Source organism: Gekko japonicus, unplaced genomic scaffold (genome assembly GCF_001447785.1).
Source record: "Gekko japonicus isolate JY-2015 unplaced genomic scaffold, Gekko_japonicus_V1.1 scaffold6, whole genome shotgun sequence".
NCBI classification, from domain to species: Eukaryota; Metazoa; Chordata; class Lepidosauria; order Squamata; family Gekkonidae; genus Gekko; species Gekko japonicus.
In genome coordinates this window covers 2,355,505-2,382,669 of record NW_015166417.1, presented here as the reverse complement: position 1 = coordinate 2,382,669, position 27,165 = coordinate 2,355,505, and the positions used below count along the sequence as shown (strand labels likewise).

General features: G+C 42.2%; 1 protein-coding gene across 1 annotated transcript in view; it reads left to right on the top strand.

Annotated features, from left to right (window-relative positions):
- Nucleotides 1-27,165, top strand: part of BAZ2B (bromodomain adjacent to zinc finger domain 2B) — a 160,571-nt gene that overhangs the window by 16,434 nt on the left and 116,972 nt on the right. The window contains exon 2 of the mRNA XM_015411533.1: nucleotides 22,120-22,278. Coding sequence (XP_015267019.1) covers nucleotides 22,122-22,278 — 157 coding nt within the window. The 5' untranslated portion in view covers nucleotides 22,120-22,121. The remainder of the gene's footprint in view (nucleotides 1-22,119; nucleotides 22,279-27,165) is intronic.

The following is a 27,165-nucleotide window of genomic DNA, read 5'->3' as shown; positions in this document are numbered from 1 at the left end:
CCTTCCTTCCTTCCTTCCCTCCTTCCTTCCTTCCTTCCTTCCTTCCTTCCTTCCTTCCTTCCTTCCTTCCTTCCTTCCCAGATCTGCGCATGTCCCCCCCCCCCCATAGCTAGCAATCCAAAACAGTCCAATGGCACCTTTAAGACCAAGGTTTATTTAGGTACAAATTCTCCTTCCTCTGTGAGGGAAGATCTGTGTTGTCAGGGTGTGGCCTAAAACGTTAATGAGTTTCTGTTGTTGGGTGTGGCCTATTATGCTAATGAGTCCCTGCTGGGCTTTTTCTACAAAAAGAGCCCTGCATGTCCCTAAACCTGTCTTCTACGCTTAGATCTCAATAGTGCCACACACGTAATAATACATTTTAATGGAACAAAAACATGTTGTACTTGAGTACATTAACAAATTGTACAAACTGCAAATGCTGTGTTTTTTAGGAGTTTTTACAGGAATCAATATAGATGCTTTGGTAGCAGGTAGCATTTTAAATAATTTTGTAAGGTTGACATGAATAGGTAATAAGTCATGACAGAGAAATCTTTATTATAAAACCAATGTAAATTAAACTTTCCTGTAGCACAATGCCTACTCCCTGCCTATTCTATGGTGAGTGATTTCAGGATTGTACCTTCAATAGTGAGAGAAGAAGGAGGGGAGGTACCTCAGTGGGGTACAATGCCGTAGAGTCCACCAGTGTTCCCTCTAAGTGGCGGAGTCTTGTGAGTAAAAATTCTACTTTGTGAGCCACTGGCATTCAAGTTGTGAGCGAGCAATTCGGCTACTGCAGTCAGTTTGCTCTGGAGCCCTCCTTCCTGAGTGAAGACAAAAATGTGCGAGCCGGAGGCTAAAAAACTGTGAGCTGGCTCACACTAATTCAGCTTAGAGGGAATACTGGAGTGTCCACCCTCCAAGGCATCCATTGTCTCTAGGGGAACTGATCTCTGGTCTGGAGATTCCAAAACATCTCCAAGCCCCTCCTGGAGGCTGGCAAATTTAAAGGCTATGTTGGGATCATAGGACCTGCCTGCATTTACTGTATTTATAGTCTCAGTGATACTCAGAATGGATTATGCTGTGCAAATTGGTACAATCAATATAAAGAGAAGTCTTATAAACTGTGTACTAGGAGTAGGATTGCAGAAATCTGAATAAGCATAGCATATTACTCATGATGCAGTATGGCTCCATTTAACCCGTGTAGCGAGGGTGAATGGGAAGAAGTCCCAGATTAAAAACTCAGGTAACAATGGACTTCTAACAATGACAAGGTCAAGAAATACTGTCCTCTCTTAACGAAACAATGTTTATATTTCCCTTCACTAGCTGCATCTGTTGTGCCACATTAAATGCTATTCTGGAGAGGGCTCCAATCTTGGTGGCAAATGCGAATGTAGGGGTGCAAGAGACTTAAATGAGAAGACGTTGGTTCATTATAGAACACTGTATATGGTCATTATGATGCTCAGCTTTGTCAGGATCATGCTCAAAATCATTGCCCAATAAATTAGCTCTAAGCAAAATTATGCTAATGCATATTCAAATTATATTTATGGGAGTATTCACTAGACTATCCTATAAGAGTTTTTGTGTATACAGCAAGTGTTAAGGTTTTGCATGATACGTATTTTTAATATAATCATTCTGTAAAATCTGGTCCACACCAATTTAACAAGCTTTGAGATATAGTTCCCTGCAATTAAAAGGAAAGAAAGGTCTTGCTTGTCTTCCTCATAAAAAGGCAATAAGCATGGATAATTATCATTAATCCAGATGCAAGAGCATCATAATAGTAGGCTTTATAGGAAATGTGTAGTATCTAGTATGTTATGCATTTACATTTAGCTTTGTAATTATGCTAGCTTAGATAAAAACAAATCGTTCACTTCAGCTATTTGGAACACATTTTAAGAGTTAACAGCTGAGTTATTTGATACTATAAATCTGGTTTGCAAGTTGAAATCAGAAATACTTTCTGCTTATTCCCTTTCTTTGTGTCTGGGTTTTTTGTTTGTTCTTTAAATAAGATGTGCTGTGATAGATGTGAGAGCAATAAATGATTATTATTCAGCTAGTGAGGGTGCTTTGAAGTCTGCTGCAATAGTCAGTTTCTGCATCAGTTTCCCTTTGGGCCTAGGTTTTCTCTTCAACATTTAATATTGAACCTTTTATCTTAGGACTGGGCAGCTTCATTAGCTTTTCGGATACAGAATTTTCTTCCCTATCCATTGTGTCCAAATGTGGGCAAACTGAGATTTGGGATCATCGCCACAACACGGCAGGCTTGTTTATTAAAAACAGAGTGCTTGAATCATCATTTTTGAGAACTGCAACTGTGGTAAAGGGACAAATGTTGTAATACTGAAAAGTTGTTTATTCCCCACATATTGAGACTTGGACTGAGGATCTCCTTGATTTAGCAGTTAATGAGCAAAGAACTTTTAGTCAGCAGGATTTTCAGGAAAACAGTGCCAAATTTCATGGTAACTGGTCAGAGTATATGAAACAAACAGTACAGTTGAAAGCAGAGTTTATACCCTTCTCATCAACTTCAATAGACTTGGAAAGGTATAAGTCTCAGTATTGCATTGATAAATATCTAATACATAGCACTGCCTTCTTCCACTTCCACTTTCTATATTGTTTGTAAGGGTGCCAAGTCTCCTGATAATCCCCCCCCTGCAATTCCCCACCAGTGCTTTCCATGCTAGTGGGAAGAAAATGGGGAAGGGGCACGCTGGCGTATGAGATCATTTCTAGCCGGAAGTGATGTCGTCTCTTCAGGGTGATGCTCTGGGATTTGCCCAATGACTAGAAGTGACGTTACATTCTGTCATGACACTGGCTTGCCTGTCTCTGGCCTCCCAGTGTATATGTATGAGAGTGAAATGTCTATGGATTGAATGAAACTCAATATGGTAATTATTTATTATAATATCCATGTTCATGGATATGTCTGCTATAGTTCCCATTTGATAGCAGGTTTTGGATGAGGGGAGATAGAAAGAAGGAATGCAGGAAAAAATGGGCATTAGTTTTGGGGTTCCAACAGTGTCGAGCTGTTTGGTATTATTGGATTTTGAGAACAGGTAATTGGTGCCACTATAAAATAGCTGCTCAGGTGAAAGTGTGCACCCAGCCACAAAATGGCTGCTACCGGAGCTGGGTCCAGTCACAAAATGTTGGGAAGTTCTGAGTGAAGGATCTTCCTATGGTGGAGACATTTGTTTCCAAATGGATACTCCCTGTAATTGATGCCTCCTAGACTCTTCTGAAATAATTCCTGCCCAGTGAGGCAGAGGAATGCAGGATTGTCTCCTTGCTTTGGGGAAGAAATACTTTGGGAAGAAGGAAGTGAGTACCAGGAAACACAGCAGTAGGAGTCATGGAGCTCACTAGCAGTGCATTAGGAGTCTCTGCTAGTACAACATTTGCTTCCTTGCTTTTCTGTTATTCTCAAAACTTTCTTATTGAAAAACAAATAAATTGTACCAAACAGTCAGATAAAAATTAGACTACATTAAAGGGAAAAAAGTCCTATGGCACTAAATTAGAAAAAAGTAAATTTATTTCAAATGCATTAAATTTTTAATCAGACGGTCTGGCAGAATTTTGGAGCAATTTCTTTCTTCTTTGTTTTGAACCCTATGGGTAAAGATAGTTAATATATGTGCTAAGTGGTTGTGCTTAAAGAGTTCATGATGCCTTATAGGCCCATATCCCAGCAGCTTGTCTATCCGAGAGAGAGTGGCAGCTATTATTTTCAGGATAATGCAATGTTTTGTAGGCATGCCTGTTTTTAAGGACATCTTTCTCCACTTGAGCATGGATGCACTCTGTGAAACAGCAATATAACTGCAACTTGAAAGTTATAAGATCACAGAACTCAGTTGCTGAAGTTGTCCTTGTACTACCTCATGCACTTTTTTGCTGCAAGCTCTCCTGAACATGAATCTGTGATGCATATAATTACATAATGTGTTACTGGGAAGAACTGTGATTGTTGCAACTTTAGATACATCTGTAGTCAGGTTCCCCAAGGTCCAATTTCTACTTGAAGGCTTCATAATTTATTTTCATGTCAAAAACCCCCAAAATGCTTATGTGGTCCTTCCCAATCTGCTAGTAATTTTGACATAGGAGAAAACATGATCTTTTGAATTGCTGTTTTCAAGGATATCTTTTTTGGTACATTGTTACTACTCCTAAGGAGCTGCGGTGGCTCAAGTGGTTAAGACGCTGAACTGCAGACTATGGAGTGAGCTCCCGTCTCTAGTTTCAGCTCCTGCCAACCTAGCAGTTCGAAAGCAAGAAATTGCAAGTAGATAAATAGGTACCACTTCGGTGGGAAGGTAACAGCGTTCCGTGAGCCTTGGTGTTTAGTCATGCCGGCCACATGACCATGGAAACGTCTTCGGACAGCGCTGGCTCTTTGGCTTTGAAACGGAGATGAGCACCGCAACCCTAGAGTCGGACCGGACTGGCTTTCGAGCAAGGGAACCTTTACCTTTACCTTTACTACTCCTAAACAGAGTTAATTCTAGGGTTGCCAGCCAATAGCTGGCAAATGGTGGGAGACAGGGAGACATAGGGAGTGTTGTCGACATGGCGGGTTATGCCACTTCCTAAGAAAACCTGGTAGTGATGGCATGCCTTTCTAGGAATTGCTGGAAACTGTATGGTGAAATCATAGGGATATCATGCCTCTTTAGGTACTGCCTCTCTAGGAAATTATGTCTGTCTGGGAATCACTGGAAACTCTGTGGTGAAACCATAGTTTCCATTGATTCCTAGAGAGGCATAACATCCCTTCCAGATATTTCCCCTGGAAGTGATGTGATGCCATTGCACTGATTTTTGTTTTTCCTCTGCTGGCCACTGGGGTGGCAGCTGGCAACAAGAGCTGAGGGAGGCAGATCTCCTGCCCCCAGTGGATGGCTTGCAGTCTTAATTACATTGTAGTAACTCCATTGAGGTTGATGGGCATAAAACGATGTAATTCTGTGCATGGCACTGTAAATATTTCGCAGGATTTTCTTTGTTCGCTGACAACACTTTATATGGCACAGTGTTAACACACTGCATTGGATTTCTTTGGAGAATGAGTTAAAATCTTATTGAAGTATTTAGTACCCATTGTTTGTCTCTCACCTGAGGGAGTTTTGTTAGGATGTATTCTAGGGTTCTGCAATTAAGTTAAGTTGTTGAAATATTATGTTTCACATTATTCTGGCACTCTCCCATATTCAGTGATGTTGAGAGAAAAATATGCAGTACTGGGAATTAGCTGATAACCCTATAGATATTACTTGAGATCTTGAAAAAAGCTAGAAGGTACCCATGGTGCCACTACAATGCAAAAAACAAACCAACCCATTTACCTTCTAAATGTTTCAAAACAACATATTATTTGTTGCTTTTCCCAGTGTCCTCTGGACATGCCAGACATTCATCAGAAAAGACCGTAGAACCCTCTGTGAGATTTCTCAACCCCCCCCCCCTTTGCATTTCAGAGTGTAGAAACAGGCAACCACAAATATAAAAGAGGGAAATGGATTGTATTCTTTCATATTTTATGATATTATTAAATTGCTCTAAGTGAATTCAGAATGATTTGTAAATTTACATTTACAAATCATTCTGAATTCGCTGGGAATTACTGCCAGGTAAACATGGATAGGATCAGGAAGTGCAGGATATGAGATAAATGAGCTAAAAACGGTAAAGCCTTTGTTCACTGGCACTTGCTATAGAAATCATTGATAATAACAAATGCCCTGTATAATTTTTAATATATACTCTTTTCACAACTTGTACCCTTTTCACCACAACTGGTCTCAAGCAGATGATGTTTAAAATTAAGGATAAAGTCTTTCCAACATTGTTTGCCTTGTTGCCTTAAACAGATAGGTTTGCACGCATTGTTCAGGATTCCCCCCTCCCCCATTCTACCATCCCAGCCCCACTGCATTATTTTGTCTTATTAGAAAAATGTGCTGTTAAACCCAAATGTTATCATGTCTTGTAATCTGCTCACTAATTGCCTGATACTATCGTATTCTGTAATCTGTTTACTGACTGGTTGAAAGTTTTTATCATACTTGGAATCCATTTTGGGTCCCAGTGAGAAAGACACACTATAAATGAAAATAATAATAATAACGTGCCGGCTTCCAGTGAGGGATCTCCCAGTGTGCTTGCTTTTCCACTGCCATTAAGGATCACGGCAGGAGAAAAAAATGAGGAGGAATGGTATCTGGCCCATAAGTGATGTAACCTTCAGGTTCCCCTCTAGATATTCCCCAGTGGAGATTTAGGGGTATTCCTAGAGCATCATCCAGAAGTGATTCTACTTCTGGGCCAGATATGATCCTCCCCGTACCTAGGTTTGCCAGCTCTGGGATGGGAAATACCTGGAGATTTGGGGGGTGGAGCCTAGGGAGGGCAGGGTTTGGGGAGGGGAGGAACCTCAGTGGGGTATAATGCCACTGAGTCCACCTTCCAAAGCAGCCATTTTCTCCAGGGGATCTGATCTCTGTAACCTCGAGACCAGTTGTAATTCTGGGAGATCACCAGCTAACACCTGGAGACTGGAAACCCGACCTATACCCCACCCCAGAAATCTCTCAGGGGTTGTGGGCAGAGGCCTGGCAACCCTAGAAACAGATCCTGTAGAAGGACTTAAGGGATATAAGGTCATTTTTTTAAAATAAAGCAGAAATGTAAACTGTCATTTATTTTATATTAACACAAAATCTGTCTACCCAGTGCAATATCTACTTAATATCAACACTTGTACTGATTTTTTTGTAAAGAAAATATGCTCTGGTGTCAGTCTGGTGTGGCGAGTTCTGGACTGAGCACCAATGTTCCTAGTCTTTGGAAGTGTTCAAACATTTGCAGCATTATAGAAATGGGAAATGAGTCCTTATCTCTGTCTGGGAGCTGGGAAAGGGAATGATCCTATGGAATATGAGCACAGCACAGTTGTTTCGAATAGTGGTATAAACTCTTAAAACCACCACTTCCTCATTTTCTGAGGCAAAGACTGGATATGAAATAAACTTTGAAGGGGAAAGCCTGGCTATTTTTTATTATATGGCTTTTTGTTTTTTTATGTGCACATTTTAAGCAGTTGGTTACACTAAGATGACATCCCTGCTACTAAGTTCAGCCAGTGTTTTGATTGTGTAAGTAAGTGAGGGGAAAGACAAGCACAACCTTTCTTTTGAGCAGTGCAGCTGATTTTTGAAGTGCCCTCACTGTATTCTGTCCAAACATCCATTTCCTCTCCAAGGTTAAGCTAAAAAAAAAAATCATAAGAAACATAAGGCCTGCTGCCTAAAATAGGAGCCCCATGTTGAATTCAGCTCCTTCTTTTCTGTAATTAGCTACAATATACCCTGTGTCCAAATGTCTTTGTGTGGAGTGTTTCCCTGTCCTTGTAAGCATCAGCCAATGAAGAGGAGACAAGGAGAAGGACAGCACAATTACATCAGGGCATGAGGTAAATTGTACTATGTGTCATTGGGGGAAGAAGACAGGAAATCAACATTGAGCTGCCATTTTTGCCTGCCTCTGTCCTGAACGAGTGTCTGTTAAGTGTTTGAAATTATGAACTGAAATTGAATTTAGGGGTTTAAACTGAGCTGCAAGAGGAGCCAGCCCCAGCCGACATGGTGTGGGAGCTGCAAGAGCTGTAACAGAGGATCATCTGGGGAGGCAGGAGTTGGCTCCTTTTGCAGCTTGGTTTGAATAAGAAAAGCCCCCAAAAAATCAGGTTTTATTCGGGCTTAGCTATACCATTAATGGGGAGGCAGGAGTTGGCTCCTTTTGCAGGTTTGAATAAGAAAAGCCAAAAAAAAAATTCAGGTTTTATTCGGGCTTAGCTATACCAGTAACTGGTCAGCTTCTCTGATCTGTATTCAGCTCAAATAATATCCAAGAAATACTGGTAAGGTATTTTTTTCAGCTCGGTTTATGCTGAATACACACCCCTAGTTGTGTCACCTGTGAGTTGTAATATAGTTCTTGGCTCTCTAGGTTGTCGTGGTTCTTTTGGTTCTCTAGCTGGATCCGGTGGGGATTTTTTTGAGAAACAAGTGGTGGAAATGGTGCTTTGCATGAGTTATGTATAATCTAATAATGTTCTTAGAATCCCGGGATGTTGTTGCATTACCCATGACTTTGTAACCTCTAGAATTGATTATTATAAGGGGTTCTACATAAGGTAGCTCCTACAGATGGCCCGAAAGCTTTTAACCTGTGGGCTATTCCACATCCCACCTCCTATCTGGTATAGGGAGATGGGATAATATTAAAAGAGTATTATGGCAAATATAATGGCTCAGTTGCTTTTTGGGTCATTTCAGTGAACTGTCTTGACCTCTAAATCTCTTCAGCATGGTCTGAGTGCTTCTCCTTGTATAAGCTGCTGCCCCTCCAACAGATTTTCTGATAGGAATGTATGTTCACTCTTTTCAAGAAACAAAGACATCTCCTGCAAGGACCAGGGCCTTTTTATCTGTAGCTCCAAAGATATGGAACAATCCTAGACATTATGTAGCTGTATGCTTTTCTCTTGACTCTCAGAAATAAACATAGAGCAACTTGTTTTGCAAAGCTTTTGATGGGTGGGTCAATTATGACTAGTACTGAAATTTCATATCACAGGTTGTTTTAATGTTTTATTGTTTTATTTTAATGTGAATGTGATCTTTTCTTTAAAAAAAACTGTATGCTGCATTGAGCCATGATTGGAGTGGAGGGGTAAAAATAGTTTTAAGAAATAAATGCAATACATTACTTGCACTTCTTCTCTAGAGAGCCAGTTCCTGGGAATCTGATTTTTTTTTAATGTTTGCAGCTCTATACTAGACCACCACCTAAAGAAATTATCCCGGTGGCTAGGAATTCGAAATATGGGTACCCAGCTTTAAGCATGTCATGCCCTTGCATTTCTTCAATAGAATATTGATAGTACAATCTTTAAACTCTTGTTTAATCCAGAACAAAAGTTAAATGCAGAAGTGCTAGGCAAAAGAAGGTGTCTCCCCCCCCCCCCGAGGTCTTTGGCTGGTTAAATACTGTAGCTGTGACATATCTCTGACATGTAATGTTAGATCTGAAGACATTTGGAGGAATATTTTGTTTGTTTGTTTGAAGATACAGTGATGTGAAACAACATTCCAGCATCAGTGATCGGAAAGACATGCTGACAGTCTCCATATACATTTTAGATATATTGACACTAAAGTGTCTTAGCTGACATCAGAAGAAACTTTAAGCACTTATTTATATTGGTGTTGTTGCAATACAGCTGTAGTTATTTTACCCCATATTATTTCCTGTGATGAATGAGAGAATACATCTGGAGAACTAAGGATATGGTAGGTGATATAGCAAGATAAGAAGGTGCTAAACAGTGAGGTACAGTTAGATGGTATCGTCATCTTTCACAGATGCAAGGGTCTCCTCTGTGCCAAGCACCATTAAAAATTATAGCCAGTGTGTAACAGCTACAAGGTTTACCATCCCAGGGATAGCCTTTCCAAAGTTATTTATAGTCAGGGGCATAGCCACGGTGGGCCATATCAGGGGCCAGGCCCCCTCAGTCATGAGCCATGCCCCACCACCCCTGTCCCTGCTCCAAGAGGTGGGAGCACCGGCTGTGCTCATTTGCCTTGCTATAGGAGGAGAGCCAGTTGGTGCATTCAGTGCTCTGCAGCAGAGAATGCATTCCGACTGGTTCTACCTTTTCCCAGGCCGGGTGCCAGCCAGGGCAGCAGGTGAGCGAGCCAAGCGGGTGAGCGAGGAGTGGGCAGATCAAGCAGGCAGGCGGTGAACCTGATCCAGGGGAGGAGTTGTAGTGGGTGGGTCACACGATCGGGACAGGTCACATGACTCCTCCTCTGGTGCAGGTGCACTGAGGCAGAGGTCAGGGCTGGCAGTAGGCTCTTCCTGACAGTCTCAAAGCTCTGTCCATCTGGCCTGCTGCTGGAAACGTGTGAGGCAATTACTCAACAGCCCAGCCTCTCTTACTAACTGCATTGGCATCAGTCACAGGCCTGTTTCAGGTTTCGGAGGTAGGGGCGGTGCCAGCGCGGAAAACATGGCTGTGCCCTGGTTGGTGGCAGGCAAGGGATCAGGAGGAATCAGGCAGCAGACCCAGAGAGGGAAATGCGAGGCCCGGCTCCACCACCCGCCAATTGCAATAGGCCTGGGAGAAGAGAGCCAGCTGGTATGTGCTCTCTGCTAATCTAATTAGTAATCTGATTAAGTTCTCCACTCCCCTGGACCCTGGCCCGGCCACAAAATTTTTCTGTCTATGGTCCTGTCTTGCAATATCTAGACAAGATTACTATAGTGGGTTTTATGTGGGGCTGCCCTTGAAAACAGTTCAGAAACTTCAACTGTTTATGATTAAGGAAGCTAGATTAATAATCAGAGCACACTGATTTCAGAATATTTCCCCTGTGCTAAAAGATTGGCAAGATGTTGGTAATGACCCTTAAAGCTTTAAACGGTTTGGGATAAGGATAACTCGTGGACTTCCTACTTTGATGCAAATCTGCCCAAACTTTAGCATCTGTATTACAGGTCAGGACAGACCCCTCCCTTCTGTATGACAGGCGCCTCCCTTCAGAGGTAAGGAGGGTGGTGATGTGAGAGTTCCTTTTCAGTAAGAGCTCCTTATATGTGGAACACCCTTCCCAGACAGATTTTGCCACACCTAAATTATTTTAATTCCAGCACCAGGTTAAGACCTTTTTATTCTCTGAGGCTTTCGGGATGGGCTGCTCTTTTATTGGGTTTTATCCAGTTTTTATAGAATAAATATTTTAAACAAATACCAAAGACTCAAGCGAGAAAAATATTCCATACAATTATAAGAGTAGACTAAAAATTCTTTAATTCAGTGAGACTACTCCAAAGTGAGTTGAACTTCAAGTGTGAAGTTGCATTGTTATACTTTTAATTATGGTAATTTTAGCTGTCCTGAACGATTGAGCAAATCAGCTTTTGAAATATATCTGTGTTACTTTCTCCCAAATGACAGATTCCCCCAAATAATTCTGTATATTTATTTATATGCTCTTTTCTCACCAGTGGGGACCCAAAGTGGCTTATAAAATTGTTCTCCCCTCCTCCATTTCATCTTCCCTGTTAGACCAGGAGAGAGTGACTGGCTCAAGGTCACCTAGCAAGTTTCCCTAGCTTAGCTGAGTAGGAATTTGAATCTGGGCCTACCAGATCCTAGTCTGACGCTCTGACTACTGTACCATACTGGCTCTTAGATTCCTATTAGGTGTTCAGTTGTTTGACTAACGAGATGATGGTACAGTAGTGGATCATCCTCCCTACACTTCTGTGCCATTAATATGCTGGGCAGAACTGACAGGCATTCTGGGGAAAAAAAATATGGGAAGTGTTGAACTGCACATCACCTGCCACCTTGTCTGAACAGGCCCAGGGCGCTGCATGACCCTCCATGTTATTTTCCTGGGCCTCCAATCTTCTGCCAGGCCAGTCAAGTTGTGAAGGAAAGTGATCATCAGTGAAAAGGTGGTTAGGTTCTGTCTTGTAATGGTATCTCTTCAGATTTCAGGTTTTAAACACCCACATTTTCTATAGAATTATAGCAATGTCCCTGGTAGTCTCTAGCTACAAAGAAATGGAATAGAAGCAAAATAGGAACAGCCAGCTCACTCTACATTTATGATGGCACCATACTCTTCAACTCTTTGGCAAACTTGAAATATAATATGTTTTAGCAAAACTTCATTAAACATCTTCTAGTCGCTTTTATGTACTTCATTTCCCATTATGCCAATTATGATGACACTGTGTCAAGGAATAAAATTAATTACCTGTAATTCTTGTTCTCCGAAGACAGCCACATGTGCCTGAGAGTCAGGGTCTATTGTGCAAGGGTAGAGATGTGTTGTGACATTTAGCTCATATTTCTCCAGAGGTTTCGCCTTTCTAATCATCCTGCTCCTCCCGCCCTGTTCTTCTAGCAATGAAAAAAACCCTCATTGTTGCATCATGATTTACAATAATGGAAGTAGCCATGATACAAAAGCACTGCTAACACCTGGTACAACCATTCTTTGCGTGACTAGCCCTTGTGAAGTCTCACAGGGCAGAAGGGCTGGTTCCTAATGCTGGTGCTGTTGAGTATACTTGCCTGAAGGAACAGGCAGATAAAACAAAGAATCTGATGCTACTCCTTTTGTAACAAGCATGGAGATGTGACACACTGGAAAACTAGAACAGCTTGTTGCTTAAAGAAATATTACTAAGTGTTCATCATAGAAATCCACATTACTACAGTGAAAACAGGGTGGGGTTCCCCCCATTTGTTTTTACAAAACTGGAAAACAAGTTGTTCAGAGTTTTCAGAGCTATCTTACTGTGAGTACTATATGTGCGTCATTTTCAAAGAGACAATCTTTATTTTAATTCAGATCGCAACGATGGCTGCTGCTAAGTATGCCAAGGGCAGACAGCCAAGCTATTTCTTTAGAGTAACTTTCCAGAATAAATGCAGAATTCATAAAACATCTTTAATGACTTTTCTGCCCTGGAAATAAGCTTGGCTTACTACTAAAATGATGTCAGACAACTGGGCAATATTTCAATAAATTCAAGTAGCAAGCTTAGGGTTAGATTTTTTCATATTCATTTTAATTGGCTACTTGACCAAAAAAAAAAAGGTATTTGAAAAAAAGTAGTTCTCTGAGATGTGCTGTTATATATACCTGCAAATAATGTTGATAGCATGCATTCCAGAACTGGGAATTTCATGATCAAAGGACAGGACCCGTCCTTTAAAAAATGTTTTCTTCATTCTTTCAAAAATGATAAGAACAAAGAAAAAAAAAGAAAAACCCTCAACATTAAATAACTGATAAAAAAGAAAAAAGTATATATAAAGTAGAAACACGCGTATAACAACGGTGATGGCAGATCTACATCAAAGTTTCTATAAAACATTTCAAAATATCTAAAAATAAGTTCATATTCAGTTGTCTATATGCCATGTGTTCAAATGTTGATAAAGTTGTAAGGTCCTCTATCCCCTGGTTTACAAAAGGTGAGCATTTATCTCTCCAGTGTTCTAGTATGAGTCCTTGAGATGTTGTAAGTGCACAGAGGGTTTGTATTTGTTGACCATCAGTTAACCTCCAAGAAACAGGCGGATAGTTTAAAAGGACATGGCTTCTTGAGCTATCTGGGATTGTGCCTTCTCAAATCTTAGAACTCTTTTGTGGTATCAAGTAAAACATAGGTATGTAATAGTCTAGGCAGGTCTAGGCAGCTCATCAGAGGCCTAGCATACTCCTCTTGCTTCAGCAGAGTATGAACCAGAGTTGCCAGGCCAATCCAATCCTGGACGAGCCTGGCAACCAGTGGAAGGGATACAGGTGGAGACATGAGGGCATGTGATTTTACCATAGAGTTTCCAGTGATTCTTGCCACTTCCAGGTTGTATCCAGAACTGACATACCAACAAAGATGACACTGCGTGTTTTTTCCTCTTCACCACTCAGAGTGGCGGCGGACAGCAGCAGTGATTGATGGGAGGCTGTCTGCCGTAATTGGAGTTCTGGCAACCCTAGTGTGAACTGATCTCTGGACTGATCAGGTCTGAATGACTATTCTTGCTGCACTTCAGCCACAATTTCCAGCTGCTACCAGCTCCTTGTGTTTTCAGTTATTCTACTCCTGTAGGCCTAGATTCAGTTATGGGCACCCAAAGCCCTCTGGGTCCTGATATATGGGTTCAGTTCAGCAAAGGAATGTTAATTTACTTCTTGCCTTACATATAAGGAGATAAAGCAGGATACAAATATGTTAAACAAACAACAAAACAAATATGTAATCGCTAGGTATGTAATTTGTTTCACTGAAGACCCCTTTCAGTGTGGCTTCTGGCCTTAGTTATAGGACCTTTGTTGACTAGTGTGGTGACCTTTGACATGCAGTTGATAGGTAGTGTGTACCTGCTGGTACTTTGGATCTGTCAGTGACTTTTATTACCATTAGCCATTGCATCATTCTGGGTTTTTTTTGGCTGTGATGAGTTCAGGTGTATACATGCATTGTTTTACAGTGACTCAAGTCCTACCTAGCAGTCAGGTCCTTGAGAGCAGTGCTGTTTTTTTATTGGCTAGTTTTGTATTTGGGCTTCAGGACTGTGATAAAATGCATTTTCTCCTGGGCACTTGGCAAGCAGCAGACCTCCACTTGATGTTTTAAAACCCTTTCTCTGGGAAGGAGGAAGTCCATCAATGGCTTTCCAGGGTCACCTTCATACAAATGCTAATAGGTTTAGACAAAAGGATGGTCAAACCTCCCCTTTCTTCCCCCCATCAGGCATAGGACAGAGAGTTGGGAGGGTCAAATTCTAGAGAGCCTGAGGACTCCTGGAGATCTCCAGGAAGTGCATCTTTGACCAGGTCAGGGGGAGGAGACAGGGATTTGTTAAAACCTTATTGCAACAGGAAATTGCTCTCTTTCTTTTGGAATGCTCAGGTGATGAGAGGCCACAGGACCCTTAACTCCTGAGGCAGCTGTATTGACCATGTGCTCACCTGGGAGACTGGGAGCAAGTTCCAAGGTAATGAGAATGCTGCAGAGAACTAGAAAAGCTAAGCTAAAGAGCCTGCCCTTTATTTTACCATCACAGAGGGCATATATTGCAAGAGGGACAGAGGATTTGCATTTTTACCAAGTTATTGTGTTTTCCTTGCTCAAATCTGGTGCTGTGCTAAAAGTATGCTTGTAAACATTTTCTTTTTGATAAATACTTTAAACGTTTGGTGTTGGGAGTGGTTCTCTGTACCACAGAGACTTCCACTGTTTTGGACACACTATTTTAAAAGGAGCTGCAGGGGGGTTCACAAGCAGCTGTTCCTCCAAGGGCACCCAAGACATTTAACTGTTCCTGTCATAGCCACGTGTTGGGCAGTGGGAGACACAGAGGCAAGGCCTCAGAACTAAGGAGGGGAGCTGGGAGTCCTGCCCCTCCCAGCGGGAATTCCTTAAAAAGGGCAGGTGGTGGCAACAAGCTACCCCTAGAGAGAAAGGAAGGCCTCTCCAGGGAGCTGGGACCCCTTAGGAGGGCAGGGTGGAAATGGGGCCTGCAGGCCAGAGCAGGGACGTTCTGCCACAGGGGACTATTAGTATTTTTGTGATTTTATTAATGGCTTTTATATTGTTGTCTTTGTGCTTTAAACTGCTTGCTGATAGGTCATTTTTTAGGGCAGGGTATAAAAACAGTAATTAGTAATGATAATATAAATGGGATAAAACAGGTTAACAGTGCCATCCTAAGTAGAGTTACGTATGGAACGCATAATTAAATTTGGTTGGATCATATACTCTGTTAAATTAAGAAAATTTCTAGCTTTGGGACAGGCCTGGTTTACTTAAATTTAAACTGTGTTCAGTATGTATCTACTTTGAGCCTAAGTTAGAGTTTAGTGGAAGGATAGCATAGTGATCTACTGCAGAGTCCCCCCACAGTCCCCCCCCCTCAGGAATATGGGCAGCCTTTTTGTGATATGGAAAATAATAGAGCATGCCAAAAGATATAGCAGTGATCTACTCAGTGTCATCCCAATCTGGAGTATATTCAAAGCACTGAAGCTGAACTATGTCATGATAGGTTGTATTTGGAATATGAAATAATATAGATCTGGTAATCCCATGCTCCAGTGGCCCAGGATGTTTTCAGCGTGTGCAAAGCAATCAAACAGACGGTTTATCCCATATAAATGGCATATTTAAGTATGTTTAATTTGACAAAGAATCATGGGGAAAAATTTTAAGTGGAACAGGCAAATGATATAAAGCAATCTTGGACAAATATACACAATGACCAGTTCAGTTCTCCTAAACAAATACAAAGATAACGTATGTCATCTTTCTTTGTTATTTGAGGGTTTTTTGCAGCACATTCTTTGAAATAGTGCTGATACAATTAAAATAAAGCTTCATACACAAGTGATTTCTTTGCATGTTTGAAACTCAAGTGCTAGAACTGTGTGTCTTATCCCATTTAATGCACATGCTAGATTTTCTCACTGACAGCAAATTTTATCTATTTATAGAATGCATGAGTCACATTTTCCACTCACCAGTAGTGTTAAAAGTGATGTAGAAAAACATATTTAAAAGTAGGTAGTCTAAAAATACAAAATGTTTAAAATTCAGTAGAATGACATATAAACAAAGGTTTATAGCCACCAGCATATTGATCTATTGGCAGTGGTGCTCCAGGATCTCAGGTAGTCAGGCACCTGTCACATCCTCAGCTACCTGATCTTCTTAATTGGTGATGCCAGGGATTGAACTCAACCTTCTGCATGCAAAGCAGATAACAGCACTGACCACAGCCCTCCATCTTTATTTTGGGCAGCGCAATCCTGAGGTGCCATTATACTGTTCGTTAAGGGGAAACCACACAAACTGGGGACTAGGCAAATGGCTCTGCAGGAGGCATCCTATAGCAGCCACACCATTACATGTCTGAATTGTTCATCCAAATCCATAGTTTAGGGCTCTCATTGTAAAAGGAGTTCTAGTCTGTTCAAGGCATTTACCACATTCAAGTGGCGTTGCTGGGTATCATCTGACATTGTTGCCTCTAGGATCAAATGAAACATTCCCCTTGTATTATCCCAGGATGACCTGCACTTTAGGAAGCCAATCTGATCTGCATATACAACTCACTGAATTGTAGTGTTAGCAGATTTTGCTATTGCTGTTCAGGAGGACGAAGTGAAAGCTGTCACAATTTTGATAATCATTCTTTATGATTCTGTACATCTTGTGACCCACTAAGCTGCGCACAGCCACTGGGTCCTAGAAGACCTTTTCTTTTTTGCTGCTTACCCAGGACTGAGCAGGAGTTTGACAACATATGTATTTTGACACCAAGATGAATATTCTAAGTGAATTTTAAATATTGCAATAACCATATCCACCATCTTGAAAATGGCAGCAACAAAGAAAGTCCACACATTGGAATGTCTACCCAATTTTTTTTAAAGTGGTAGTGCCCTGAAACACATGCAAACAATAAAGTTCTTTCTTTCTTTCTTTCTTTCTTTCTTTCTTTCTTTCTTTCTTTCTTTCTTTCTTTCTTTCTTTCTTTCTTTCTTTCTTTCTTTCTTCTAATACAGCAGTTTTTTGTTTTCAGGTTGTTTTTTGAAATAGAGGAGCATTCAGTGATGCAATCATTCTCCATCTCAATTAAGTATCATCAATCATCATCAATTAAGTAACATCAAGTTGGCTGCAACTAGGGCCAGGGCTTTCTCAGCGGCGGCTCCTGTCTGGTGGAACGAGCTCCCGGGGGAGATCCGGGCCCTGCGGGACCTGGCACAGTTCCGCAGGGCCTGTAAGACAGAGCGCCGCCACTGTGCCACCACCGAGCTGCCATCTTCTACGGTGGATTAGATCTAGAGGTGAGCCAGCCTGGGGAAGACGCCTAGATGACCGAAGAACGTATGCTGTCAGGTTAGGTTGACAAATGGAACCCATCTTGGACTAATAAGGACTAATAAGATTTAACATCAAGAGCACCGCACTTTGTTTAATGACTGTTTTTATGCTGTTTTAATATTTGTTATGGCATTTGCCTTTTTGTTAGTCGCCCTGAGCCCATTGGGGAGGGCGGGATATAAATCCAATAAATAAATAGATAAGTATATTAATATAGGAACACAAAAGAGCCCTGCTGGATCAGAGCAGTGGTCCGTCTGGTCCACCATCCTGTTCTTATATTTTTCTTCAAGGGATATTTCAGCTCAAAATAGCTAATTTTGGAAGCATTTATAATTTTTAAAAGTAGGTAATACTTGGTTTTAAAAAACCCCAACAACCTGGCCAAAATTCCATAGCCCAAAATATATTCCACTAAACTGGGGTTGGGGGTTGTTTCATTATTAGAAAACACTATACGTTAAACCAGGACATTAGAAGCCCTCCCACTGTTGACCCCCCCCCCAAGCACCAAGAAGACAGAGCATCACTTGCCCCAGAGCCCCTATCTATACCTTGTGGCTAATAGCCACTGATGGACCTCTGCTCCATATGCTTATCTAATTCCCTTTTGAAGCCGTCCATGCTTGTAGCCGCCACCACTTCCTGTGGCAGTGAATTCCATGTGTTAATTCCATGTGTTAATTTGTGGCAGGGTATGAGCTTTCGTGAGTCACTGCTCACTTCTTCAGATACAGATAGATTGGGAGTTCTATAATCTGTCTTTATATCTTGGAGCAGTCTCTCTTTCTAATCTCAGTTTGAAATTCCTTTGTAAGTGTCATGCCCTACGGCCACCCCTGAGGTAACACTGCCTTCCGCTGCTTGGTTCATTGTCACTGTGGGACACTCCCCAGGCCACAGAAATGGGAGAGGAGGGAGTTTGGTTCACCATGGTCCTCCTGCCTGTTGGTTGTCTTTCTCAGTGCAGCCTGGGTCGCCAGCTCTGCTTCCTCCCTGGCCTGTTATCGAGAGCACCCTTTTATACCCCACCCTTTCCTGCTCCTTCACTCCCATGGCCACCCATTGGGCTCCCACTCTGTCTGTCTGGCTGGGGTGCCCCTAGTGGCTCAGCTGGGGAGTCCTCCCCCAGGTCTTCCTCTCCTCTGGCCCTGCCAAGCCTTCCCCAGTGGGAGCCTTGTTGGGGATGGGGGCAGAGCCAAGAGGTTCCAGCTTTCCTTTGCCTGTCTCCTGGCAAGCTGCCCTGCCCACTGCGAATGGCAGGGGGCCTGCCTTCCCCAGGCTCCTTCTCTGTTGCTGGGGTGAAGACTTGGCTGTAGTGGAACAATGCTTCTGTTGCTGGGGGTTGGTGGCCTTCCACCCCCCTCTGGCCTCTCCTGGGCTCTGAACCACCCTGCTCTAATATCTCTGGAGGCAGTGCTCTGGCCACCATCACTTCCTGCCACTCTCCTGTGGCTGAGAGCGGGCCGGGTATCCATGCCCACGATCCTGCTGCCACAAGCGTCCCAGTGAGGCCTAACTCCCGCACCAATTTTGGTGCGTAGGGTAAGTCCTCCAGGTCCCTGTAGAGTCAGGCCATCAGGGCCACAGCCAGGGAGGGGGTGAGGCTGTCCCTGGTTAGCTCCTGGCTGCGGTCTGGCTGGCCCAACCCCAGACAGTAAGAGAACGTGCAGCTTTTAATTTGATGGGAATGCTTGTTTTATGAAATACATTATTTATTGGTTTGCTTGAGTGCATTTTGGTTAGCCTTGAAATATTTATACAGTAGTTGGTACAAAAGAAAGGGAAGCCTTCTGCTAGCTATTCAGGAAATGGCATGCACTCTAGTCTTTGTTGTTCAACTAGATGGTCATGTTCTTTGCAAATGTTGCTCATCAGTACACAATCAAGGAAAGAAATTTTCATCATGCCAGAGAATAGAAACTAGAACATAGAAAACAGGGAGGGGAGGGTGGAATCGTTAGAAAAGGGTGCTTTATCTTTTACCAGGCTATTTAATTTTTCTCAGATCATTGTATTCTCTGGCAGTGCATCAGTGAAAGAATTAAAAAAAACCACTTGTTGCTTTTCATAGGAGAGCTGTATGTTTATTGATACTTTTTATTTTGTCTCATGAACCTTTGGGGTTACAGTCTAATTATTGCTGATCCTCACTAATGGTTCTTTCAGGGATTATCTCTTCCAGTGTCAGCCATCTGCTGTGGTTTAGTGTAATGAACTAAGTGGGCACAATTAAGGTTTTGTCATAAGTTAAAAACAAAATTCTTATGTCTCTGTCTCGCCATACAATGGAAGACACTATGGATAAATGCCAGTATTGTAGTTACATTGATCTACATTTAGTAAACTGCATTAAAGCTTATATTTACAATTCAGCTTATAATGCACAAGAGGGTTTTGCAGGTTGTTATTGGTATTTACCTTTTATTCCTTTTTCAAACATACAGTAGTTCAACATTTCCCAGTAGCAACTCCATTCTCCCCTGATCTCCTCTAAAAAACATTTTTAAAAATCTAATTCTATTACATTTTAAAATATAAGAATATTTTTGCTTGTGATATTTTAAATTAGTTCTCTGAGCCATGATATAAGCCACATTCAGATGTCACAACAAACCTCTGTTTGTGACAGGCAGGAACATGTCTTATTAGCCATGCTCTCATGCTGCCTCCCTCCTTGTTTGGTACATGCTGAGCAGTTGAAAGCTTCTTGGTTTTGGAAGCCTTCCGTCAAAGTCCAATGAGCTGTGACATCCAAGTGCAGGCATCTCAGTAAACTCAAGTTTAATTCCTTCCCACACATTGGGATTCTAGACTGGAATTAAGGTGTAGCTTAGAATCTTGATTATTTGGGGAGGAAAGAAGCAAAGTCGAGGTTATCCATGTACCTGCATTCAGACATCACAGCATCTTTGGAGTTTGATTGAAGGCATCTGCACAAAGGGAGGGGGGAGATGGAGGGATACTAATACCTGTCTGTCATGTACAAACCGAGATGACTGAAGGCTGCCGTTGAATATCATGCACTTCACGTTATCATGAATGAAAGTCGTACTAGTGATTTGATTGTATATTTTTGCATTTATAATGAGGTCCTCCAATGAGTATTGGAGACAGTCAAGTATTTATCACATACAATCATATGATACTGTTTATTTCCATCATATCAGCAAGGTCACAAGTGGAGGGAAGTGCTGTCATGTCACATCTGACTTACAGTGAGCCTGTAGGATTTTCAAGGCAAGAGACGTTCAGAGGTGATTTGCCGTTGCCTGCAACCCTCAAGTTCCTTGGTGGTCTCCCATCCAAGTACTGACCAGGGTCGACCCTGCTTAGCTTCCAAGTTCTGATGCTAACGGGCTATCCTGGGCCATCCAGGTCACAAATAGAATACAGGAAAAACTGAGGTGTTCTGTAGTAGAAGGAATTGTACTGCAAACCATAAGTATGATTTGTTGTCACATGAGCCCTTCCTATTCTTTGCATTTTTCTGTTGGCTCTTGGCCAGGAACACATATACTGTAGTGCTCCAAGCAGTATCTATCCATTATATCGACCCCACAGGTCCGCTCCTTGCCAGGGCCAAATGTGTAGGCTCTTTCAGTTGGAATGTGTCCAATAGGTTTGGTGCATTACTCCATCAGAACATACTGTTTATTTTATGTTAAAGATTAAAAGTAATGGAAATAGAAGTGGGAAAAACATCCCTGGTATTGTGTAGTGGGTTGAACACGTGTTTTATTTTATGTTAAAGATTAAAAGTTATGGAAATAGAAGTGGGAAAAACATCCCTGGGTTTTAAAAAGTTGTGCATTAGCAAATGAATTTAGGTCCTAGGAATCCTCATATAAACTTAAATGAAACAACTTATAAATTTGCATTACTGTTGAAATGTATAGGCAAGAGGATATTTCAAAATTCACACACAATTGCCTCAGCTTGGATCCAGAACAGTTTTTCCACAGATGAAGTGCAAGTTTCTCACCTTCCCTCACCTGAAATCCCAGGAACAGGATTAGGGGTACATTTTGGGCTACTGGGAGGATAGGGAGGAGGGAATCATACTCCATGGATGGAAATCCTTGCGCTTGTTGAAACACTTGTCTGGATGCAAGCTGTTTTTAGTTTCTAACCCAGAGATCCACGTCTCTTAGTTTTACTAACAGAGCTCTTTCTCTGTCTCCCATAAAAGAGGCTATTGATACTGTCAGGTTTGACAGCTCAGATCATCTGTTGGGGAATCAAACAAAGATGGAGGGGGGAGCACAGCAGCAGGTATGTTGTGTGTAGTTGTACCTGTGGCTCACTAGTTTGGGGGCAAGAACTGTAACAGCAACTCAACAAGAAGGGTTTTGCGGCTCCCCACAGTTTCTTACTGTGCACTCCAAAGCAGAGTTACATCCTTCAGAACCCATTCACTTTGACTTTGATTTTTTTATGGTCGTACAGTGATGTGATTCTGTTTAGGGTTGCACTGTGAGTTCAGGTGTTGTGGCTGTAATCTTAAACCTGTATCTAGAAAAGTGTACTGAAATCATGAATATACTTTTGATAATCCTTTGAAACTCTCAGTCACTGCAAATATTAATGGGTCCTTTTCTCTTGCAGATATGGAGTCTGGAGAACGGTTAACATCAACGACAGCAGCCTCCTCCACTACAGCTACATCATCTCCTGCATCCTCAACACCTTCTGTTGTTTCGGCAGTTTCCAAAGGTGGCCTTTCCACTGGAGCTGCATCACTTAGCTCCACAATCAACACCTGTGGTAAACATACCTTATTGATTATATTGTTCAATATAGTTTGCTTGTATTGGAGAACTTTATTTTGAAACAGTTGCATATTTTGGAGCTGATAAAAGGAACTTTTTTTTAGTTTTACACAAAAAAATGTTTGCTGTGGCTAGTTGTATGGGGGGAAGTGCACCAAGTATAGCCATAGACACCTGTCCGCTAGTTGTATGGGGGGAAGTGCACCAAGTGTAGCCATAGATACTGTGTAGTCTAGGATACTGAAATGAATTCCTTGCTAAATGAGAAAGATATTTCTAAATCAACTATATGAGTGCTGTATTCATTATTTATTTAGCACATTTATATGCCGCTTTTCTCCTGGAACAGAGGGCTCAAAGTGGCTTACTCACTTTAAAGTCACAGACAATATCCTCTCTAGGCTGGGGGTGAAGTTGCAGGCCTGCCGGTGGAATGAGAAGCTGCACTCTGCAGGCTGTTCCTGAGTGGTGCATGGTCTGTAACAAGCACAACCTCCCACACTCACAAGACTGGGTCTCATAAGTCATCTGCTTCCAAGCTAGTGCTGATCACATGGACAGTAGACATGTGATTGGCGGCATCTTTGGGAATCTGCAGGACGCAGGGCCGTCACCCCGGTTCGTTCTAGCCAAAGGATGACTTTGTAGAGTATTAAAAATGCAGCTGCTGTAAGTCACAAATGTTTTTGTGCTTCCTGTTTTTGCTTTGTTGCCATAATGTCTACAGGGGAAATTAGATTAGATGCATAAGCTGGATATGTATCAGAAATTTGCAGATCTTACCTGTGAAATTTTCCTGTTGAACATTAAAGCTCCTCAGGGCACCTGCATGTGTTGCAGTGTCCCAGATTGCCTTCAGTACAAGAGATAAAGCATATTTGGCCTTTAGTATGCTGAATAAAACTGTCCCAATCATGATATACCTTTCTTTGCAGTCAGTTTCTATGCCTTGCATTTGAATTTGGTGATAGGAGAGAAATCAAAACCCATGATGATGCCTAGTTGTTTTTATTGTGCTATTCTGATTGCTCTGGGAAAATCTTTTCAATGAAGAATCTGAAATTCCACATACTATAAGGCACTTGTATTTTTATGACTTATCTCTGTCTTATTATTGGTTAATTATACTATTTGATTTATGTATTTTACATTTTACAGTTTTATAAGCATTTTACAGTTTTATAAGGAAAAATGTTACAATCTAATATAAACCTTCCTGCTTTCTAACGTATGTCAGAAAGGTGTGGTGGTCATGGTTCCATCTCATGTGGGTACAAAGTTGGGATCTATAAACAACATGGCCTTCTCAGTGGCTGCCCCAACATTCAGAAATTCCTCTCCCTGAGATGTTATTTATTTATTTATTAGACTTAAATCCTGCCCTTCCACATGGGCTCAGGGCGGCATTATTCCAGGGACAGGTAAAGACAGTGCTCTTCTGTCAAGCATTTGGTACTAGGCAGTCTTTACCCATGTTAAATAAAGGGAAATTATATCTTATGCTTCCACTTTAATTTTATGGACATTTCATGGTCAGGGTTACCCAACACGATGCCCTTGGGTGCTATGATGCCCACAGACACCTTTCATGGATCCATTCCAAGTATTTTTTGAAAGTGGGCAGGGCCAGGTGGAGCCTTTGCCCAGCGGGGGTTCTGATAGGCCATTGGAGATATGATTGGCTGTGCAGATTTTTCAAAAGTTGCTTCAGCAGCAGCTGCTACTACAGCACAAGAATCTTCACTGTAGGGCCGAAGAGAAGCTGTGTGGATGCAAGAAAATATTTTGAAACAATATGTCCATCCTGCTACACAGAGCTTCTGCCTGAAATACTGAAGAGTTGCTAACAGAGTTACACATGACCTCACTCTCTGAGATTTTGTGGCTGGCTCTGCCTCTTGTGGCAGCCGTTTTCTGGTTGCACCCGCCATCCCAGTGTCTGAATTCCAAAGGTGCCTGCAGCCTCAAAAAGGTTGAGGATCCCTGTTTTAGGTTTTTGTTGTTATTGTGAACCACTTAGAAAGTGTTTGCTGTGGTTAGAATTAATTGATTATATTTAGCTTGTTTTTCATGTATCGGGTGATATATTTTTTACGTAACCTTAACCAGGGCCCGATTTCGCCAATAGTGAATTGTGGTGCTGGACATTAGTTGAAGATACTTAAGTCTGACTTTGTTATCTGGACTATAAACTGATAATAGAAGGTCTAATAATTTGTTGAGCCCTGAGTCTGGGATTCCAGTAAAGAGTAAATTTAACCACACTATTAGCTGTAAATGGAGGGAAGGCAGCATGGTATAGCCTGATCTCGGAAACTAAGCCAGGTCAGTACTTGGATAGGAGACCACCAAGAAATACCCTGCAGAGGAAGGCAATGACAAACCACCTCTGCTTCTCACTTGCCTTGAAAACCCCTTGCTGGGGTTGCCATAGGTCGGTTGTGATTTGACGGCACAAGATTTTATGGCTCAAGTGGTTAAGACGCTGAACTGCAGGCTGTGGAAGGTCGGTAGTTCAGCAGTTCGAGACCTGGGTGCCGCATGATGGAGTGAGCTCCCATCTCTAGTTCCAGCTCCTGCCAACCTAGCAGTTCGAAAGCCAGAAATTGCAAGTAGATAAATAGGTACCACTTCGGTGGGAAGGTACCAGCGTTCCGTGCGCCTTGGTGTTTAGTCATCCCGGCCACATGACCACGGAAACGTCTTCGGACAGCGCTGGCTCTTCGGCTTTGAAATGGAGATGAGCACCGCAACCCTAGAGTCGGATTCGACTGGCTTTCAAGCAAGGGAACCTTTACCTTTACCTATGTACCTATTAGCTGTAAATACTAGTTTTACAAATCTTACCATTTCTCAAGCTAGAAGAGCATTTACCCTTTATTAGACAATTGATTTGAAAACTGAACTTGCCAGGTCTTATGCTTAGAATCTGTTTTAAATGCTTAGGAGCACCCTTGAAACATATGATACACTTAAGAACTGAATGCCAGATACCTTGTGTCCAGAGGAACAGACTGCTCTGAATGTCAAGCCAGCCTCCAGCCCCTTCCTTTTAAACATGCAATGTGGACCAAATTGGAGCTTGGACCGTCGGGTCTGCTGGCTCCCCCCACACCAATGATGTAGAGCTGTCCAACTTAAAGCTGGCCACATTGGGGTGGGCTGCAAAAAGCAGTGTGAGAGCCCTCTGACTGAGCCAGTGCCAGTCACAATTTCCCATGGTCTTCTGTTCCCTTCCCCTCTTTCCACCCGGCCACAATAATTGCTCCAGCTTAAGGCAGTGACCAGGCCTTCTCTTTACAAATCAGGGGTTCTAGGGAAGGTAATAAGGCTTCTGCACTGACCTGGATAGCCCAGGATAGCCTAGTCTTGTCAAATCTTGAAAGCTAAGCTGGGTCAGCCCTGGTCAGTGTTTGGATGGGAGACCACCAAAGAATACCAGGGTTGCAATGCAGAGGCAGGCAATGGTAAACCCCCTCTGAACGTCTTTTGCCTTGAAAATCCTATAGACACAGTCAGCTGTGACTTAAGGGCGGATAAACAGACTTAGACAGACTTAGAACCCCAGTGCCTCATAAAAATAATTGCTGCTCCATTGATTATGTCTTGCTAAATCACACTCAGGTGTGATTTTGTGTTGTTCAGACCTGCAAGATATGTAAATATGTCAGACAGGAAATGTTTCTCTCAAAACCTTTTTGCTCTAGAAATCTCCGAGTCTTCATGCAGTTCATGCCTATTCAAGTATGATAACGTTTTTTGTTACTTCTATGTGTTTTGTACAGGATTTTGTTAACCAGTTTTATTGGCCCTTTTGTTTACTTAATAAATGACTTAGTTGGTAGGCCAACAAAATCCACAACTAAATTGGCTTGAACCACTGATAGTGTTCTGACTGAAAATCACAATGCACTTGGAATCTTTTCTGTTTTGTGCTCCACTCTCTCTGAATGCTGTGACGGTCAGGGAAGTGGAGCCAGCACCTTGGAGAAAGTAATGGCAACAGGCAATGTTCCCTCTAAGCTGTGGAGTCTTGTGAGCAAAAATACTACCTTGTGAGCTCCTTGCATTAAGGCTGTGAGCGAGCGATTTGGCATTTGCATAAATTAGTTTCCTCTGCAGCCATCCTTCCTGAGCTGAGACAAAAATGTGTGAGCCGGAGGCTAAAAAACTGTGAGCTAGCTCACACTAACTCAGCCTAGAGGGAACACTGGCAACAGGTGTTTTTGCCTGAATGTGCTATTTGTTTTATTTATTTACTTACTTAAGTGAGCTGCTTTGATTAGTGGGACAGCCAGGAAGGCCTCACCCTGCTATCTTTATTCCCAGGGGAAAACAAATGGGAGAAGATGGTCCTTCAGGTACCCCAGTCCCAAGCCATGTAGGGCTTTAAAGGACAAAACCAACACCTTCAGTTGGGCTCAGGAGCATATCAGTAGTCAGTGTAATTGCTGTAGTATTGGGGTCATATGCTCCCGGTAGCTGGCCCCAAATAGCAGTCTAGCCACAGCGTTCTACACCAGCTGCAGCTTCTGAACACTCTTCAAGGGCAGCCCCTAGTGTAACTAAGCCATGTATCTATGTGTGACTGAACCAGGAACAGGTGCAGCTGACACACCAGCCAAAGCTGGGCAAAAGCACTCTGGCCGTGGCCACCTGGTTTGGTGTTGTGGTTAAGAGCGCGGACTCTGATCTGGGAGAACCGGGTTTGATTCCCCACTCCTCCACATGCAGCTGCTGCATAAGTTCTTTCAGAGCTGTTCTCTCAAGGGCAGTTCTCAAGAGAGCTTTCTCTCTGTTGTGGGGAGGGGAAGGGAAGGGGATCATATACCGCTCTGAGACTCCTTTGGGTAGTGAAGGGCAGGGTATAAATCCAATCTCT